This window comes from Berghia stephanieae, chromosome 3 (assembly GCF_034508935.2).
Source record: "Berghia stephanieae isolate SIO BIC M18660-M18661 chromosome 3, UCSD_Bste_1.3, whole genome shotgun sequence".
NCBI lineage: Eukaryota > Metazoa > Mollusca > Gastropoda > Nudibranchia > Aeolidiidae > Berghia > Berghia stephanieae.
Window position 1 is genome coordinate 61,645,091 of NC_088362.1, and position 20,454 is coordinate 61,665,544.

Sequence of the window (20,454 nt, forward strand, 5' to 3'; positions counted from 1 at the left end):
CATCTCCTCGACCAGAATGAGGGAGAGAAAGAAAGAGAGAGAGAGAGAAAGAGAGAGAGTGAGGGGGGGGGGAGGAATTTGATTTCATATTACTATTGTTGTTTATAGTTATGTGTGTATCATAAGAGATAACTGTATTCTTTTTTCTGAAAAATAAATATTTCTATGAGTTATCAACATCATCTCGAGAGCTGCTCTCTATTTTGATTTTTTTTTTCATTTTCGACAGGTGAGAGTTCTTCAAGTAGTGGCAGAATCATTGGTGGAGTAGTGGGAACCCTAGTCGCTCTGGTTGTTGTCGCTGTCATAGTTGCTGTTGTCGTCCTCAAGAAAAGACGACGGCCCAAAAAGGCAACTAAACATGCCGGCCCTCGTGCTAGCTGGGAACAATCGACCATGAACAAATTCAGGTTCTAGTTCTTGTCTCTTTTACAGTTTCAAGTTTCAAAGTTACTTTAACTCTCTCCTTATCAGCTATTTGCAGAATTTTACTCGAAACTTCAAACTCACCCAACACAAAAATAGATTTTTGAAACAGAATAGTAATGAGTATATTCTATATTTTGTTCAGAAAAATTAACTCTGCAACACATTGTCGAGTTTTTATAGCTGTAACTATAACAAAATGAAATTAGAGTAAGAAAATTGTTGGCTGCATCAAATGTAACAAATGTGATGATTTTCCTATGGGTGGTAAGGGGAGGGTTAAGGCTTTCGCCAATAAATCACACAATCTGATGGCAACATACATGAAAGAAAAAAATGCTTAATAAACCTAACAAAACAATATGGCAATACTAATAATTGTATTAAAAAATAGAAAGTCTTTATCCTTGTATGACTTGGGGGGAAAAAGAAATAAACGGAAACTGCGCAATATCCACCAAATGTACTCAAAGCGCTTTTCAAGAGGCCCTCACCCAACAGCAACATTTAACATGCAGGACGAGACATAGTACGCGTGAGGTAATATGACAATATTTTCCAACCGAGATAACACTGTTAACGGCCAGGTACTCATTTTACACCTTAGTACAATGAGAAACTATTAGTAAATAGCCTTTCCCAAGGACTCAACTATGTGCTGCTTAGAACAGGACACACAAACCCTGGCCCTTCCAGTCTGAAGTCGAGCATCATAGCACTAGACCACATAGCTGCACTTAGTTCATCTATATCACATTTTAAAAATAAAAACACAGAAACTCCTCAATTATTTCATGGAGGTAAATATTATGCTGCTAAAATGTATTTGTTAAGAAGGAAAAGGATCTGAGTCCTCTTTCCATCATTCATTTCTATCTAACTGTATTGAAGTAGATTTATGCTATGCATTTAGGTAAAATTCTCGCATGGCTGTCTAAAAACAGTAACAAAGAGCTGAGTGACGTCCATTTCATTCCTTCTATATTGTCATCTAATATTTTTAGTGTTGCAAGAAAGTCGAATGTATAGTTAGAGTTTTGGGAAATGATAATTTTTTTGTAAATCATCTCTCTGTAATGCACTGTATTATGTTTTATTTACATATTATATATGATTTGTAAATATTCATGTGTATTCCTCTTAGTGGGGACTTGTGTTTGTGTCAGGATGAGACTTTAATGTGATCTCAAACTTTGATGATATGCTCTTGGAATCTACATCTGTTCCCTGTTTGAACCAATTCCCCATTTGTCTTACCTTTTCTTGGGTGCTTTAATTGTAATTATTCTATAACTTTCTACTATCCAATTTTTTTTTCCTTTTTACTGGCACTGATATAGCCTTATTGTGTTGCAAATGCCGTAAACCTCTTAAAAACAAACAAAAACAGAATGAGGGTTAAGACAATTGTACAAAGAATAAGTGATAAATATGATACCATGAATAGTGCTGTTGCTTTTATAATGTGTTTCAGAATATTTAAGTAACTGAACTATCTTTTTATCTTCTTTTTTAAAAAAAATGATTTCAGTCGTCCTGTGAAGCTTTCATTCTTCACTGACCATGTGAGGAAAATGGCTGCCGATTCGGACTTCAAATATGCAGAAGAATATGAGGTAAAGGCTAAAAAGATTTACGTTCATGTATAGTGTTACATGGACCATTTTAAACTGATATGTGAGGCAGGATTAGAAAATCCGGGAAGATGCGGCAAGCTTTGATTTGAGGTATGAGCCAAAATCGAAGATAAAGTGTTAACCACAGCAGCAAATTTTATTCAGAAAAAAATTCATAACTTGGGTTCTAATAGACATAGAAAGAAAATTTAAAGTGGTAAATGATCAGAAAGATGTGGTCTACACCATTGCATACATGACTCGATTTATGAAATGTGTGCATCTTCTCGGGTTTTCTCAGCCAGCCACACATACATTTGTACCAGCTATGAATGGAAATTGTCAATAACTACTATAAAATGCATGTGAGTGATAACCCTCCTCTTTGCCAGGGATCACAAGCCAACATTTAACATGTAGGACAAGACATGATGCTGATCCTTGTAAGACACCATAACAATTATTTTTTTTAACACACACAACAATGTTAGAGGCCAAGTTCTCATTTTACACTTGTGGTGAGAGAATGTTAGTTAAAAGCCTTTTCCAATGACTCAACCTTGTGTAGCAACAGCTGGACTTGAACGAGGGGCCTACCAGTTCAATGGCGCAGCTCATGCCACAAGATCAAAACAGTAGCTCATGATGCCAGAAATTGTTTTAAAATTCATAATGATATACTATTTTGGTTGTTGACAACTTTCAACCTGTTGATGCTTGTACATGTACAATGTTTTGGTGTTTATTTGCCTTGTGTTTGAGGCTTGAAGAGAACTGTTGGCATGATACGTTTAAAACATTTTAAAATCCGACTCAATTCAATTCAGGTCATATGATAATTTCTCATTCTATAATTTTTAATCAAATCTCTGTTTTCAAGGAAATAAATTAATTTTTAATTCAAGTATTTGGTTCCTAAGGTAATGGTAAGGCATGGTAAAGTTGAATAATTTTAGTCGATAAACAAGCTGTCGAGAGAATTTACAACTTAGATATTTCTAGTGGGTTCATTGACACATTCTAAAAAATAATACCTGCTAGTTGTCAACAAAATGCACACACAATTTTTTTTCCCTTAGTGATCTTCTTCTATTTATTCATCTTTGTGTTGTCGTAAGAAACCCCTCGAAACAGAGGATCACATGACATTTTACAATGTCATAATCACACATCCAACTCTGCTATGTTTTTGTTTTTTTCATGCTTCCACATTTCAGATAAATAGAAGTATTAGATTATCAACTCACTCACTCAATCCTCTCCGGGCCTGCTGACACTTGAGCTAATGCAAGGGATCTCCACCTGGTCCTGTCAGCAGCTATTCTTGGGGCCATCTCGAGGAACAGACCTCTCTGTTTTAGGTCCTTTCCACGGTACGTCTCCAAGTCTCCTTGGGGCGGTCTCGCTTCCTCTTTTCCTGGGGTGTCCATCGCAGAGCCTTCTTTATGAATGTTTCATCAGCTCTGCGACAGACATGCCCCAACCATTTCCATCTTGTCCTTTTAATGAGACTCTCCAGAGACTCTACTGCAGCTCTCGCTCTCAGGTCCTCATTTGAGATTCTTAGATTATCAAGCCATTTTCATATTATTTTTTTATAGGATTTGAAGGAGGTTGGTCGTGACCAGCCCACCCTGGCTGCCGAGTTCCCCCCGAATCGTCCCAAGAATCGATTTACCAACATCTTACCGTACGACCACTCTAGAGTGAAATTGTTGCCCACAGACGACGAGGAGGGATCTGACTACATCAATGCTAATTATATGCCGGTAAGTCTGGTTTATACAGTCACTAGATAATCATTTTCTCAGATATTCCATTTTCTCAGGGGTTTTTTGTTTGTAGATAAATCTTTGTAGTAAACCTGTGTTTAAAAATATCCTAAAATTTAATCTGCATTTTACTCAATAAGACATGTTTTCCCAGTCAATATAATGGGTTGAAACCAAAAAAATTATTCTGGCAAGGCAGTTTTTTTCCAAAAATAAATCCAAATTTTGCAAGCTAAACACAGCAAAATTTGCAAAAAAAAATTGCTGTTAATTTTCCTAAAAACCCATAAATCACAATATGACAACCACACTTACTTTTTGGGAAGTGCTGTATAATAAGCCAACACATTGTGGTTTTAATATAAAAATGAATTTTATGAATGTGATTGGTTGACCACTCTATGACCTTGCCCGCTCTTCATTTCCTGTTTGAAAATTAGACTCTAGTTGTTGTTTCTCTCATGGTAACTTTTGGTTTTTTCTTTCACCAGGGCTACAATTCCAAGCGTGAGTACATAGCCACCCAAGGTCCTCTGCCAGCCACTAGGGATGATTTCTGGAGAATGCTGTGGGAACAATGTAGTCGAAACATTGTCATGTTGACTCGTTGCCAAGAAAAAGGCAGGGTAAGGACATTTTCAAAATTGCTTGATTATTTTTTTTTTTTTTTTTTTTTGGAATTACATCTTTTTTATTTTCTGTAATATAGTCAGTCATTCCTCAAAGCCACCACCACACCCATTAGAGGTCCTAACAACCCAGTTGGTAGAGCACTCACCTTACGACCAAGGGGATTGGTACAGATCTTGTGTGTAGTGGAGATTTTTTCTGCCTATCTTGCTTCTCAGTTCATCTACTACATACATTAAGAAGTTGTTTGCGGGTGGTTGGATGGGAGCATCACCCTTGAATCATATACCTATGATGTTCGCATGGGTGTACGATCCGATAGTGATGTCGTTTCTTCTTCTCTTTACTAGCCTATTCTGCTTCTTTGGTTTGTGATTGTATTTTTGACAGGGGATTTTTTTTTTCTGTAAATCTTCTGCCTGTTTGTTCTTGGTTATTTATAATTTAGCTTATGGTATCTTTAGGTTATGATTTTGATTTACATTTGTACTATTTTTGTTAGATTGCTTGTTTTTTTGTTTCAGCGGTCTCTCATATAACCTCAATTGTGTTGGAAGAGACCTAAAGCAACAAACAAACAAAAAACAAAAGAAGTTGTTTGATTATATGTTTATAAAATCGTTACATCATCAGGGTTTATTTTTTTCTTCTTCTTGCAGGAAAAGAGTGACCATTATTGGCCTAGTGATTCCGAGCCTAAATTTTACGGCGACCTACAGGTGGTTATTCTTAATGAGACGCACATGCCAGATTGGACCATTGTAGAGTTTAAGGTTTCCCATGTAAGTTGTTTTACATTAACCGGTTAACTGCCGTACTTCAGAAAGACACTTCTTTAAAAATTTGGCCAGAAAACTCGTCTTTCAAATAATGATCAATTTAAATGACCCTCCTCTTGGCAAAAAACTCTGAAACCTGGGACCTGTGAGGTCGAATGGATATATTATAGTTTTGAATGGTGTGCTTAAGGGAATAAATGAAGCCCTTTGAAGCACAATGAGCTTGGTAAATATATGGAATGTTCTATATAAGTATAAACTTATATTTATTTATTTATTTATTTATTTATTTATTTATTTATTTATTTATTTATTTATTTATTTATTTATTTATTTATTTTTATTTATTTATTATTTTTAAAAATTCATATATTTATTTATTTATTTATTCATATTTATATTTTTAAAAATTTTTATTTATTTATTTGTTTATTTCTTTATTTGTTTATATATTTATTTATTTGTTGATTTATATATTTATTTCTATTTTTATTTATCTTCCATTTCTATTCCCAGGGAGAACAATCAAGACAAGTACGACATTTCCATTACCGTGTATGGCCAGATTTCGGCGTTCCTAAAGACCCAGCTAGTCTCATACGATTTGTCAGAACAGTCAGGGAAAAGCTGATACGAGAGGGTGGACCCATCATATTGCACTGCAGGTCGGACAGCTTTTGCTCTGGAAAATGATCTAATTAAATATTTTTTTAATTTTTTTATTTGTGATTCACTATGTCAGTTTGGTATTATTTTGGAATGAACGAGATGATAGAAATTAAGAAGTAGTCAAAATGATCAGATTTGGACATTTAGGTTGTTTTGAAATACTAATGGAGAACCTGCAATATTTACATGGAAATATAGGCTATTACAGACAGACACATATCTATTTTGATTATTAAACTACTGCATTGTGGAACTAAACATAGAATGAGACAAATCTTTTGAGCCATCAACAATCAAACTAGGTCTGGTAATAAAATCTGTAGGTGCGTGCAAATGAATTTGGCAATAGGGCAGCCATATGGCGATTCCCAACATCAATAAATGACCAATCATTATACCTTTGCAGATTTTATGAATAATCATTTGAGTCAAACGGGTGATAAATTTACCCTTAAACAAAAAAAGTTTTGCAAGTTAGTCTACATATGAATCTTTAAAATATAGTTTTATAACGTTTATATTTGCCAGTGATTCTTTGCTCATGGGCAAAAATTTAACATAGGCTGTAGGCAACAATTTTAACCCCTAACTCTATTTTTTTTTTTTTAATGAATAAATACACCCAAAACTGGCTCTTCTGAATGAGGTCTTTTATTTAAGAATGTCTAAAATTCAAGAAGAACAACAACAACTACAAAAATAAACACCACCACAACAACTACTACAACTACATAATTAAGAACAACACCAACAAAAATTTACAATAAAGCAAATGAATCAAATGTCTAACTCCCCTTCAAATACAAAATGTCTTTACTTTAATATTATTTCTCTTTTCTGTACATTTTCCAATAGTGCTGGTGTGGGTAGATCAGGTACATTTATCGTCCTAGATCATCTCCTACAACTCATCAGAGAGAAAGACGAAGTGGACATTTTTAGCATCGTCTACAAACTTCGTAAAGAGAGGGTGCTCATGGTACAGACAGAGGTAAATCTTATTTTAGAGTTTATTTTCTCCTTTCTGTTAAAAACAGCTTTTACCCTTTTCTTTCCTATTATTTTTATCTATTGCACGTTTATATGAAGAGTAATAGGATGTATTTGATTGTATCTGTATTCATCTATAAGATAATATCATGTATTGAAATTATGAGAGAGAAGGGGGAGGGGGTATGGGATGGAGAGAGAGAGATAATGTGAGAGATGTATTTTTTTTTTCTCTCCGTTTTAGTTTTTGTTTTTCTTATTTGATATATACAATACTCACAAGCAATTTCTCTACACAATAGTAATTTTGAAAAGTCCAATATGAATAACGAGTTTTAATCTTGAGTCTTTATTTTCAAAGAGTTTATTTTACATTTTGATATTCTGATTTCTACACTAATTTCTTATGATATCTCGAAACCTTCAGAGTAAAGAAAAAGTACACTTTAGGACAGACCTGCCTACTTGAAAATCTAAACATTCGTAATTTTTGGAAGACAAAAATTGTAATCATTATAGTTAACTTTAAAAATCAACAGTTTACCATGACAAGGATTAAATACTCCAAAATCCTCAACAATGTACGTATTATGTCATCAACTTTCATTTTCAATAAGGTTTAGTTATTTAGAGATGCTCATGAAGTTCTGAAATTGGCGGCAAAATTTTGTAATTCTACACATTTTTATCGTAGTAGTAGGCAGGTCTGCTTTAGGATAACAATATTTTCACACTTTAAATGGTTTGATCTCCAAATCAACTGACAACTTTCATCACCTTGTTTTCAGCGTTTTAGGCCACGAGTTGAGTTACAAGAGTATTTTTCGCTTGTATGTTTTTTACTCCATCCGTTTTACATTCTTTTGTATTTTTTTCAAATCCAAAGATATGGAAATGTAACCTTGTCTTTTAAAAATGTTAAAATGCATGATTTGATGGAAAAGAAATCAGCTATTTGAAGTTGCAGAAACAATCAATGGATTCAACAGTTTGACAAAATATTTGGCTTATAACAACTTACTGAATGCTCTTGTGATGAATTTCTGACTCTGGGATTTTTCATTCTTTTTCTAAATTATGTTTTGGGATTTTATGGGCAGTAATGGTTTTTTTAAACAACTGCATGACTCTTTTTCTCCGATTTTCTTTTCTATTTATTTATTTATTATTATCAATTTTTTTTTACTTATAAGAAATGAAAGACTCAAGATTAAAGAATTAATTTTTTGATGATCAATATCAAACTTATTATTTCTTCAAGTTACTTTTGGAAATTTTTGGTGTTTTTTTAAATTTATTTATTTTTGTTTGTTGTCAATCATAATAATTATGCATTTTCATCTACTAACGTTAATGATTTTGATATTTACATATCTCTATTTTTAGGGTCGGTAGTTAATTCTTTGCCTTTCCCGCCATCAAGTGATTTAGATATAAATATTTTGGTAAAATTCTTGTTTCCATTTCATTATGCTAATTAGCTTACACTAGAAAAGATACCGAAACACCACACAGAATCCCACGTTTTTATCCTCGTGGGACTTCTTTCACGTAGGGTCCAGCAAAGTGGGAAATAGGGGCTAAATTTCTTGCACAGGATGCTGACACTGGGGCTTGAACCAGGGCCTCTTGGGTAGAAGTGCAGTGTCTTACGCACTCGGCCATCATGCTCCAGTTAAGGGCATTGACCCTTTAGTTGCACCCCCACACCCCACTCTGCACATATATTTCCTCCCTTAAAATTATCAACCATAAGAAATTCCACACCTCAAGTGTATCTGTTGTTTTTTTTCTGCTTGAGGACTTGATGGCAGCACGACTGTTGGGGAGTACTGCACTTCAAAACAGACTGTTGAAGAACAACACGTGTTTAAATATTATTTTATTACATCTTCCAGTCTGCAAACATTTGTTCTTAGATCATTTTATAATTTGAAGGAGCAAGAAAATAAATGTGTCATACTTAAAAACAAGGCCAAAACATAGGATATAATAATACATCAGAATTTTGTTTAGTAGGTCATAGGTCATGTCCATTTTAACACATCACATCGCATTTCAAACACATCGGACATCTTGGTATTGAACGATCCTTGTGTCTTCAATCATACAGACATGTTTTTTTTTGTTTTTTTTTGTTTTGTTGTATTTTTCCTTTTGCATGATAACTCACTTTAATAATATTTTTTTTGTATACTTCTTGAAGGGGAGGTTACATTGTTTTCAAATGTACTGAATGCAAAATCTCTATAAGTTGTTATTATAGTGTCATTGGTACAGTCCAATACAATGAAGTAGTCCATATGTCCCAGTTATTTTATGCCCCTTGTGCACTCATAGAGAAAGGTTATTAAAATGTCATTGTCTGTAAGATAGAAAGAGCTGCTTTCTTGAAATTTCAAACATTCATAGTTCCAAGGGGGAAAAAAAAAAATTCCCTTTGAACAGTGTAGAAATAAACAATTTGCTCTCAGCATGATCCAAAAAATGATCCGAAGTCCTGAATATAGGTTGTAAGCGGCTAAACTTTCCTTTTCAGAAAAATTTATGGAGTCAGAGAGTTGAATCCAGTTCTGTAGCTGGAGCCAAAAATTCGTATTTCTACAAATTTTTCGTCGTATTCGGCAGATCTGGAAAGGAAAGACTAACAATGATTTTTAAAAGTCATTTTTCATTTTATGTTTTAATGACATATTCAAACAATTTTTTTTTTTATATATACACACATCCTCAGTATGGAAAGCAGAAAAACAGTTTTGTTTGTTTTTTTACTTTTTTTATTTTATATTTTTTTCGTTAATGTTTAGTCCTCTTTTTTTTTTTTATTTCCCTCCAGCAACAATACAAGTTTATCCATGAATGTTTATTATGTGTACTAGAGAACCGTGAAAACGACACGACGTATGCAAACCTCGGCCAAATCAACGTGGGATTTGAAGGTAAGTTTCTGTCAGGTTTATTTAAAGAATTATTTTGTATATTTCTTTACTCTTATATATATTCTATTCATTCAGGAAAAGTTTTATTTCTTTTATCTTACTTCTAAATACACTATTGTTTTTAAATTTTGGTGTGTAGACTTTTTGTATATTATACTACACACGGAGAGCAAAAATTGTGACAAAACATTCAAATAAATTTTACTCTTTGTTTGAAGGCCTGGTACAGTCAAAGAGACTATCCAAAACATTCATTACTATAATCAAGCTTAACTAAGATAATAATAATAATAATATATAATAATAATAATAATAATAATAATAATAATAATAATAATAATAATAATAATAATAATAATAATAATGATAATAATAATAATGATGATAATAATAATAATAATAATAATAATAATAATAATAATAATAATAATAATAATAATAATAATAATAATGATAATGATAATAATAATAATAATAATAATAATAATAATAATAATAATAATAATAATAATAATAATAATAATAATAATATATTAACAATATAATAATGTAATTTATTTATATAGCGCCTGTCCCATACTAGCTCTAGGCACTCAATAGACAACGTTTAAATTTGTGTTGTTGAAATGTGTGCGTCCATAATTTCAGAAAAGAAGCAAGCTTTGGGTATTTAAAAATTCACTCATTTGACTCATTAAAAATGACACCTAATATGAAATTTAATATGTTTGACAAATCATTATACTAAAAGAATGGAAAAAAAACAATGTTTATTTCACTCAGTTGACTCATTAAACTTGACACACAATATGAATTTTGATATATTTCACACAGCCGTTTATTACACTAGAAATCTTTCACTTTAGTTTACTACCGCCTCACCCCCAATGGGAACGACCCACCGTCGATGACGGGGAGACCACCGTGTGGTTACGTCATAACAGATGTCCAGAACGTGAGAACTGGCCTATATTTATCCCTGCCAGTAGAATGCACCGCTTGGATTTCATTGTCAGTCAGGCTATAGGACAGATTTCGTAAAATCGTTCATTTTTACACTGCAATTGCTGACCATACACTTCTTCTATATTTTTCTATTTTATATGGATATAACGGCCACATTTTCATCTTCAAGACGCAATTATTTTATTGATATCAAGAAATGGTGAGTATACTTTATTCTTTCTTGAAAAATGTATATTTTTCTATTTAAAATTAACCAGAAAAATATTTTTAATTGTTTAAAAAATTCAAATTGATGTTATCTGAGTTTTGTTACCCTAACACATGGTAGTAAATATAAGAGTAATAATCTACTTTTAATATAGCATTTATTTCACCGATTTGTAATGACAGGTTTCTGCACAATAAATGTGTAAACACACCTTGTCTAATTCTTTGTTGGCTAACAAAATAGTCCCGTATGCAGACAAACTCCAGAGACATAAGAACACGAGTCCAATGGTGATGATAACGTTGTTGTTGTTGTTGTTTTATGGTGATGATGATGATGATGATGATGTTGACGATGATAGCGCAGTAATAGTAGTAATCGTAGTAGCAGTAGTAGTAGTAGTAGTAGTAGTAGTAGTAGTAGTAGTAGTAGTAGTAGTAGTAGTAGTAGTAGTAGTAGTAGTAGTAGTAGTAGTAGTAGTAGTAGTAGTAGTAGTAGTAGTACACACACACACACACACGAGAGAGAGAGAGAGAGAGAGAGAGAGAGAGAGAGAGAGAGAGAGAGAGAGAGAGAGAGAGAGAGAGAGAGAGTCTAAAACTCATGTACGCACATTTTTAGCACGGAACGATTTTTATTGCATTGAACTTTGAACCTATAACTTTCACACCGATTTGCCATTCCGTCTTCACGATTCGCACCTTCGCTCGATATTCTTCTACATCGCCCGTTGATACAGTCAACGGGCGTGAGAAAAGAGGGTAGATAGATATATTATGACATCATCAAAAAGCGATGTAATCAAAGGTGGCGGATGATTGTGTAACATCAAAAGCCCGGTGGACTGCGCTACAAGGCCGAAGTTTCGAGGGGATATGTGATTTGAGTGGGAGGGGCTTATTTGACTTTGCCGATGACCGACTGGTGGACGATTGAAATTATAATTGTCCTTTTTCAGCAGCCAATTGGAAATGGGTAATTGTAAACATCTGATTGGCACTCGATGGATAGAAAGCAGTTTGGAGGTCATGGGATGAAATTGCTGGAGAGGTGGAGTAAAGTTGAAATGAATTGAAAGTAATTTGGGGCGTTGTCTAGGTGACAAATAAGACTCTCGCAGAGCAGTGATAAATCCATTTTTTTGGCCGCAAATGCTACAGTAAACTTCTTTCTCTATCTTATTTTTGCTAAAAATATTTCAGAGTGGGTATATAGGCGGATTTCATTTTGAATAACGGGCATTTAGAACTATATTTTAAAGGAAAATTATTACGTTATTATTATTAGCAGGCATCTAGGCGATCACTATCGTATTATTACTAACAATCAATAATATTATTATAACTCTTATTATTACAAGTCTTCTTCTTCTTCTTATTATTATTATCATCATCATCATCATCATCATCACCATCATCATCATCATCATTATCATTATCAATAATAACTAATGATTTTTTTTTCTTTACTCAGATGAATGGTCATACTGAAAACAAGCATTGTCTCAATGCAAATGGACTCTGCCGAATAAGCTGTGAAAGGGCTCAAATGAGATATGTGGTTAAAAAACATTTCATGCAAACTGCTCCAGAATTAGCAAGTGAAGTTCCACCGGTGGATAAAAAGAAAACAGAACGTTGGTTGATTAATTAGATGCTGTTTCTGTGACATGTAACAATCAGCTGTTCCTTAAAATAATCGTGAGGTTTTACGTATGTTAATAAAAAGTATAAAGATATGTTAAGATCTATACAAATCTCAGAGGAATACTATAACTTATTTTTACCTATGATTGTCAATTTATTTAAAAATAACAGATCATTTTGATTATCTGATCATTAATCCTCTCCCCTCCCCCTTCCCGTCCTTTTCAATGCGTTTATCACGATTTTTTATTGTCAAAAAATGGATATTATTTATTTTTTACTATTTTTATTATTATTATTATTATTATTATTATTATTATTATTATTATTATTATTATTATTATTATTATTATTATTATTATTATTATTATTGTTATTGTTATTATTATTATTATTAATAATAATAATAATAATAATAATAATAATAATAATAATAATAATAATAATAATAATAATAATAATAATAATAATAATAATAATAATAATAATAATAATATTGTTATTATTACAGTGGTGATCAAGAGTAAGATAAATGCACTGATATTTTATGATTATTACTAGTATTAGTATTACATCGATATCACGTGTTTCAACTGATTCACAATGATCATTTCTGTTATCCACGATGCTTCGGTTGTTCAATAAGCAGACCATTTTCAACAAATTTCCATTTTAAATAGTATTAGCTATCTGGTCGGCGTCCTTTTTTTTTTTTTGTCGCAGCACTGGAGAGAGAGAGAGAGAGAGAGAGAGAGAGAGAGAGAGAGAGAGAGAGAGAGAGAGAGAGAGAGAGAGAGAGAGAGAGAGAGAGAGAGAGAGAGAGAGAGAGAGAGAGAGAGAGAGAGAGAGAGAGAGAGAGAGAGAGAGTAAGTGTGTGTGTGTGTGTGTGTTGGTGTACATAAAACTAATTTATGCAACGTTTTACCACGAAATAATTTTCATTTTACCACCTCAGTTTAATCTCTCATCAGTTCTCTCTGACAATTGAACTTTGAACCTATAACTTTAACACAGCTACGTCATTCCATCTTCACGATTCGCACCTCACCGCGATATTCTTTTATGTTGACTCGTGGTACAGTCAACCGGGTTGAGAGAAGAAGATAGACATTGAGTGACATCATCAAAAGCGATGTGATCAAAGCTGGCGGATGGTTGTGTAACATCAAAGACCAGTGACTGGTCTACAAGGCCTATCATATTCGTGGGTATGCGTGATTTGAGTAGGAGGAGCTTTCTTGACTTTGCTGATGACCGAATGGTGGACAATTGAAATTAGAATTGTCCTTATTCAGCAGCCAATTGGAAATGGGCAATTGTAAAAAGCTGATTGGACGCTCCATGGAAAGAAAGCAGTTTGAGGGACATGGAAGGACAGTGCCGGAGTGCGTGGAGTGGGGAGGAGTAAATTATATTGAATGAATTGATATGTAGTAATTTGGGGCGTTGGGAAGTTAAATAAAACTCTCGGATGAGGTGAGTCAATTCTTTGGCCGCAAATGATTCAGTAAAATTCTTTATTCTTTCTTTCTTTCTATTTTTAATTCCTTTCTGTCAGGAGGACATATAGGCGAATTCCATTTTTTGTTAAACGGGCATTTCGAAAGCTATTTTAAAGAGAAATTATTTCGTTTTTCCAAAATTAGCAGGCGTTTAGGTGATAGCCACTATATTATTTTCATGAAAATGATCATTATCATAATCATCATCATCATCATCATCATCATCATCATCATCATCATCATCATCATCATCATCATCATTATTATTATTATTATTATTATTATTATTATTATTATTATTATTATTATTATTATTATTATTATTATTATTATTATTGTTATCCTTATTAAGATTGTAATATTATCGTCATCATCATCATCATTATTATTATTATTATTATTATTATTATTATTATTATTATTATTATTATTATTATTATTATTATTATTATTATTATTATTATTATTATTATTATATTATCATTATTATTATTATTATATAGTTTAGATCTATACAAACGTCAAAGGAATGCATATTACATATCTTTTCCTAAGAATTGTCAATTGCCATTACTAAAACCAGTTCGTTTTGATCATTTGATCAACAAAGCCCTACAATTCGGTGATCACGCATTTTTTTATTGCTGTCAAAAAAGGATATTGCTGTACAGGTGAGCGGATATCTCAACAATGCTTCATTACAAAACGACTTTGATTATATATTTCTACTCTGTGAATATTGATGATTATTGCAGTATTTCTCATTTATTTGTATAAACTCAGATAACTATGTAATTTTTGATTATATCGTTTGAAGTAATTAAAATTTCTGACCCATTTTTATGGTTATTTCCTATAAAATCTATTCCCAAATGATCTACTAAAATTATATCGAATAAAAGTATGTAAATCACTAGTTATGACTCTAAAATATCTTATTGCAACATCTAATAGCCTCTTTACTACGCCACTTTGAACTTGAGAAAAAAATCATCAAAATAGGAAAAATTTCTCAGTCTCCATTTCGGCACAGGCCGTGACTCGCCGTCTGTTATGAACTGGCGTCCGGCAAAATTTACCTGTCGAACTAAAGTGAAAGCAGTAAACGGCTGTGTTCACAATTCATTATACTCTTATAAGGCATTTTACCATTAAATTTAAATTGAAAAAAAAAGATATTTTGCTCTTTCTCTTTAATTAATTTTTAAAAAATTATTTTTTTTTGTTTTTTTTTTAATTTATAAAAGTGTAGTTATTTTTTAACCATTTTGTACAGTGTGACCCACTGCCTGAAAATGATATTATGTTGGGATGGTGGAGAAGCTAAAGATTGAATCTATAGTCAAAATGATTAAACGTGGTTACTTTCAGTGTTATATTGTGGGGAAATGGGTGTCGTTTCTCAAAGGGAGAAAAAAAAAATGAAAATTTCAACTTTCTGTTCATTTTAACTTTAATATCACTCTTAAGGACATCGAGGTTAATCCTGCCATAATACCGTTTAGAGACGATTGGTCACAAATTATGAATAATTATTCTGTATTGGAACTTTTTTTTTTGTATGTGTGTGTGTTTGCTGGTTTTATCCTCTCACTTTTGTTTATTAATACATGTTTATATATATTGTACTTACTACCTTTTGTTTATAATTTGTTTTCATTCTCCCTTCACCTCATTCGTCCTAGATTTTGATGAGACTAGTTTAAATGACACCAATGGTAATCCTTGCATGCTGAACATGTATATCGTTACAATACAATTATCACAGCCACACCAGCCTTTTACCAGCGTTGTCTAATGATATCAACATGCCTTTTCCTTTACCTTACAGTTTGAGGAATTAATTTGGACTAAATTTTACTAATTGTTGTCCAGACCTGTCCTGTACTACGAAAAATTCGTAGAATTACGAATTGTTGGCTCCGGCTGCAGAGCTTCAAATGTGTCTTTGACTCAATAAATCTTATGGAAAAAGAAAGTGTCATTCAGGCCAAACCTTCATTTAGGACTTTGGAGAATTTTAAAATCAAGCTGAGGGCAAATTATGATTTGCAAAGCTATTTTTATTGGGACTTTTCTTTTTTCTTAGGGAACTACGAATTTCTGAAATTTCAAGTTGGCAGCCCTGGTTATCAAAACGATTTTCAGCTCCTTTCAATTTAAATAAATATATAAACTCATACAATGAATAAATAAGCATATGAATAAATAAAAATAGTTTACTTGGGGATCTTTTCCAGGGGAAGACTTGAATATCCCAGATGTTTGCCACAGTGAAGCACAAAAAAAATAAATTAAAAGGCCAAATTGACTAAATGAAGATCAGGGAAGGGGGGGGGGGGGGGGGGGGAATTGAACTGGGTGTGGTGACTTGTTGAAGGTCACATGGATCAAACAGGGTAATTGAACTCTGTAGCTTCTGGCAGTAAAGCAAAGACCAAAACCAATGTACCGTGCTGCCTGCTAGGGATGACACATTTGGCATTATGAACATGGCTGTTAAAATATGAAAAAGTAAATTATGTTGTGTGAAGTACACATTAATGCTGTGGAAAAACAAAAAACAATCTAAAATCCACTCTGAAGCTACAATAGGGCAAAGAAGTCATGACGTCACACCATCCTCTCTTCCGGTTCAAAACTCCTTGGAAGTGTGTAACCAGTCCTCTGGAGGACTAACAATGAATAGGTTACATAGGTATTTGACGACTAGCATATATTTAGACTAGAAAAATAAGATATCAACACTTTGAAACCAGAAGATCAGCTACACAAGGTTTGTTTCCAGTCGTCTGGAAGAGTGGTTTTACACTTCCAATGAGATTGGAACCAGTATTTTGTCACATCACCCTTTTGTTCCCTATTCGACTTTCCTACACCCCAGCACTCCTACTTCACCTATTCCAATTCCCACACCATGCAATCCCACAACCTCATATTTTCATGTAATTTTATTTCTTTTAAAGACAATATTGCACTCATTGATGATGAGAAAAATAGGGTATGAAGACGTGCCAGATGAAAACAGAGAATAAAATGTCACAGAGTCAGTGCCAAACTCAGGATCAAATTGACGCGACACCCTCTGCCTGGCCATGAGGCAGGGTATCGTGTCATGGGTTCCTGAGTTTGGCACTGTCCCCGTGATTTTTTATTCTCTATTTTCATCTGGCACACCTCCATACCCTATTTTTTTCCTCATCATTATTGATACAAGTAACTTTTTTAGAAATTTTTTTGCACTCATTATTGTTTTGTGAAGTATTTGTGAAATGGTGAACTTAACAAAAGAAAAGGAAAAAAAAACCCCCAGAAAAAACAACAAACAAAACTCATAAGCTTTAGTAAAACACAGTATGAACAAAAACTGAACTGAAGCATTGAACAAGGGGTTCCTACCCAAAATAAACACTGGACATATCATTTTCATATCTGACACCCATAAAAAAAAAAAGTAGTCCTTCAGAGCCATTGGACCCAAGGAGCTGGAGTTTATCCAGGTTTCTAAAGCATGAAATGGACAATAGCAATTGCTAACTATCCTTTGGATAGGATGCTAGTCTATTGCAAAGTACTTTCCACCAAATCTAATAGACTCAGCTACCATTCACTCCTGGGTTTACAGGGGGGGGGTCCAAAAACTGCACCCAGAATCGATCTCAGTCCCTTTGCGTGGAAAACGAGTGCTCTACAAACTGAGCTATCGAGACCCCATGACACCCTTAAAGCTCTATTATAATTTCTTTTGCGGCAGTGTCAACAAATGCCCTTTCACACCGGATTGGATTACTGTGATAAATTGTGAATAAAGAGCCTTGTCAAGGACTCGGGTTTGCACCAATAACACAGACCAATCTTCAATCTTCAATGGCTTGTATTTGCAAAAGGCCCCCCATGGGCCCATCACTGCAAATGTTCAGTTAAAGATTACTTTGACGAGCAAAGCATTCAAAACTGTTTTAAAAGTTTCCAAGCATTCAACGTTCGTTAAGTCCGGTGGCAGACATTCCAGTAATTTATTGTTCGTGGGAAAAAGCTGTGTTTGTATGTTATGGTTCTTGTAAATGGTTGGATGTATTTTGGTGCATTGTATCTACGTTTAGCGTACCTATCTGATTTGCTTTTTATGTAGTTTGGGATATGGTGGGTGAGTTTGGGTCGTTGATGATTTTGTGTAAAGTAACAATCTGGATACCTTGCACCGGTTTTTCAATGGTTTCATTCAAGTAACTGTAGGGAGGACGTCACAAAGTGTTATAGATGTAGTTAGCACTACCCCGCAAAGCCAGTCGTTTAGCACGGCCTAAATATTTAATCTGACAAAAATTACTCTTACAATAAAGGGACGTTCTGCTCAGAAAGTAACGAGGAATCTCTAGTGATGAGCACATTTCAGAAAAACGGTGCCTGATCTCATTGCATTACATCATTGTCTTTGCTAGATCTTCATTTTATCAATTCTAGTTATTTAGTTCAATACAATGGGTGATAAAGAGGAATTGGAATGAATAGGTTAGAAGTTGAGATCTCTTTCATCTACGATAGACATCATATCCTTGAGAAAGGCATTTTATCATGGAGAGAACGATAAAGGGAGTAAATGTGACTCATATATATAAGGGAACAGCACAAAACAAAGTTAGTTTCGGCCTTTGGCCTTTTTCAAGTAAAAACAACTTGAAAAAGGCCACTGGCCGAAACGAAATTTGTTTTGTGTTGTTCCCTTATATATGAGTCACATTTACTCCCTTCATCTTTCTCTCCATCTTATTGACTCATTTAGGCACCTCTAGTTTTTCATCTTACCATGCTTTACTGCTTGTATCCGATGTGAACAGTATTGGAGGTTCCAAGCATGCTTTGAAGTTTGTTTAAATCAATTTTGCATTTGTCACTTTGTTAACAATGCTAAAGCTATTTATATTTTGACATTACCTCTACTTTTTATTTTATGCATTTTTGTTTTTTCTTTGTTGGTTATTTTACATAGCGGCCAACTGTCCTTATAAAATCGGGACTGCCTCGATTTCGCAATCTGGAGAAAAGTTTTTTTTTTTGTTTTTTTTTTGTTTTAATTGGACTGTTTTATATAAATATATATATATATATATATATATATATATATATATATATATATATATATATATATATATATATAAATATATATATTATATATATATATATATATATATAATATATATATGGAAACGACCCTTTCATGTCCCAGGATTATGATTTTTTGACCAGCAAATTAAAACAAGAATTACAAAAGATACTAAACTAGATTATGCCATATAATAGTCCAAACATACTTGTGTTTTTTGGGTCGTGGAAAGTATTTTGCATAAGAATGTCCCGATCTCGCTTTTTGAAAAGTTGGCCAATATCATTTTATTTTTATTTTTTTTCCAAAGCTCAGCTTCACATTTTATTTATTCTGTTGTTTGATATGTACCCAATGTATAGCCTCTATCAAATTCTCCACCCAAACTCATTCCTCCTGGTATTATATTTCCATTAGTAGTTGACAGATCATTAACCCTCTCCTTACCAACCACAGGAAATTCGTCACATTCATTACGATGCAACCGACAATTGTCTCATTCTGATTTCTTTGGTACATCACAACATTTTAAAATGTAATTTTTGTTATAGCTATAAAAACTTGTGCGGGGATCCTGATAGATCAGTTGGTAGAGCACTGACTTCACAATCAAAGGGACTGAGATGGTTCCCGGGTGCAGTCGAGATTTTTTTGGACCCCCGTGTCCACCCAGCAGTGATTGGATAGCTGGGTCTGTTAGATCTGGTGGAAAGTACTTTGTGATATAATATTGTCCTATCCAAATAGTAGTAGGCAATTTCTATTGTCCATTTTACGCTATAGAAACTGGGATGAACTCCAGCTATATGGGCCATTCCGGCTCCGAAACTTGGCACTGTGTTCTTGATTAAGAAAATTCTATTTTTATATATTGGGTGGGTGTGAAGTTTCAGAGAAAATTCTTGAAATAGTTGGTAATGAGGGAGTTGACAATAATATCAACCTACTTTATACTTAGGACCATAAACATCCTATTGTCTAAAAGTTTCCAGTCATTAATCTGCATATTTTACAATTCCATCTTCTGTGTTGTGTTGTTATTGTTCCCATGGAATGCCCTTCAATGTCTGATAGAATTCTTTCAGAAATATTATTATCATTCAGAAAAAATCCAAGAAACTTACAGCTAAATATGGTGTTATCGTCATCATCGTCATTGTCGTCATCCTCACCACAACCACCACCATCAACAGTGACTTTATAATTA

At 33.3% G+C, this 20,454-nt stretch overlaps 1 protein-coding gene across 7 annotated transcripts in view; it reads left to right on the forward strand.

Annotated features, from left to right (window-relative positions):
* Positions 1-20,454, forward strand: part of LOC144968140 (tyrosine-protein phosphatase 10D-like) — an 85,012-nt gene that overhangs the window by 63,592 nt on the left and 966 nt on the right. For 3 of the 7 annotated variants that reach the window (XM_078906158.1, XM_078906153.1, XM_078906154.1), the window contains 9 exons: positions 230-410; positions 1,958-2,042; positions 3,644-3,811; positions 4,306-4,440; positions 5,104-5,226; positions 5,740-5,888; positions 6,748-6,883; positions 9,719-9,821; positions 15,829-15,861. In XM_078906158.1, coding sequence (XP_078762284.1) covers positions 230-410; positions 1,958-2,042; positions 3,644-3,811; positions 4,306-4,440; positions 5,104-5,226; positions 5,740-5,888; positions 6,748-6,883; positions 9,719-9,821; positions 15,829-15,861 — 1,113 coding nt within the window. Of the gene's footprint in view, positions 1-229; positions 411-1,957; positions 2,043-3,643; positions 3,812-4,305; positions 4,441-5,103; positions 5,227-5,739; positions 5,889-6,747; positions 6,884-9,718; positions 9,822-10,469; positions 10,488-15,828; positions 15,862-20,454 lie in introns of all 7 variants that reach the window. The other 4 variants (XM_078906159.1, XM_078906157.1, XM_078906156.1 and 1 more) reach the window with 2 other exon arrangements.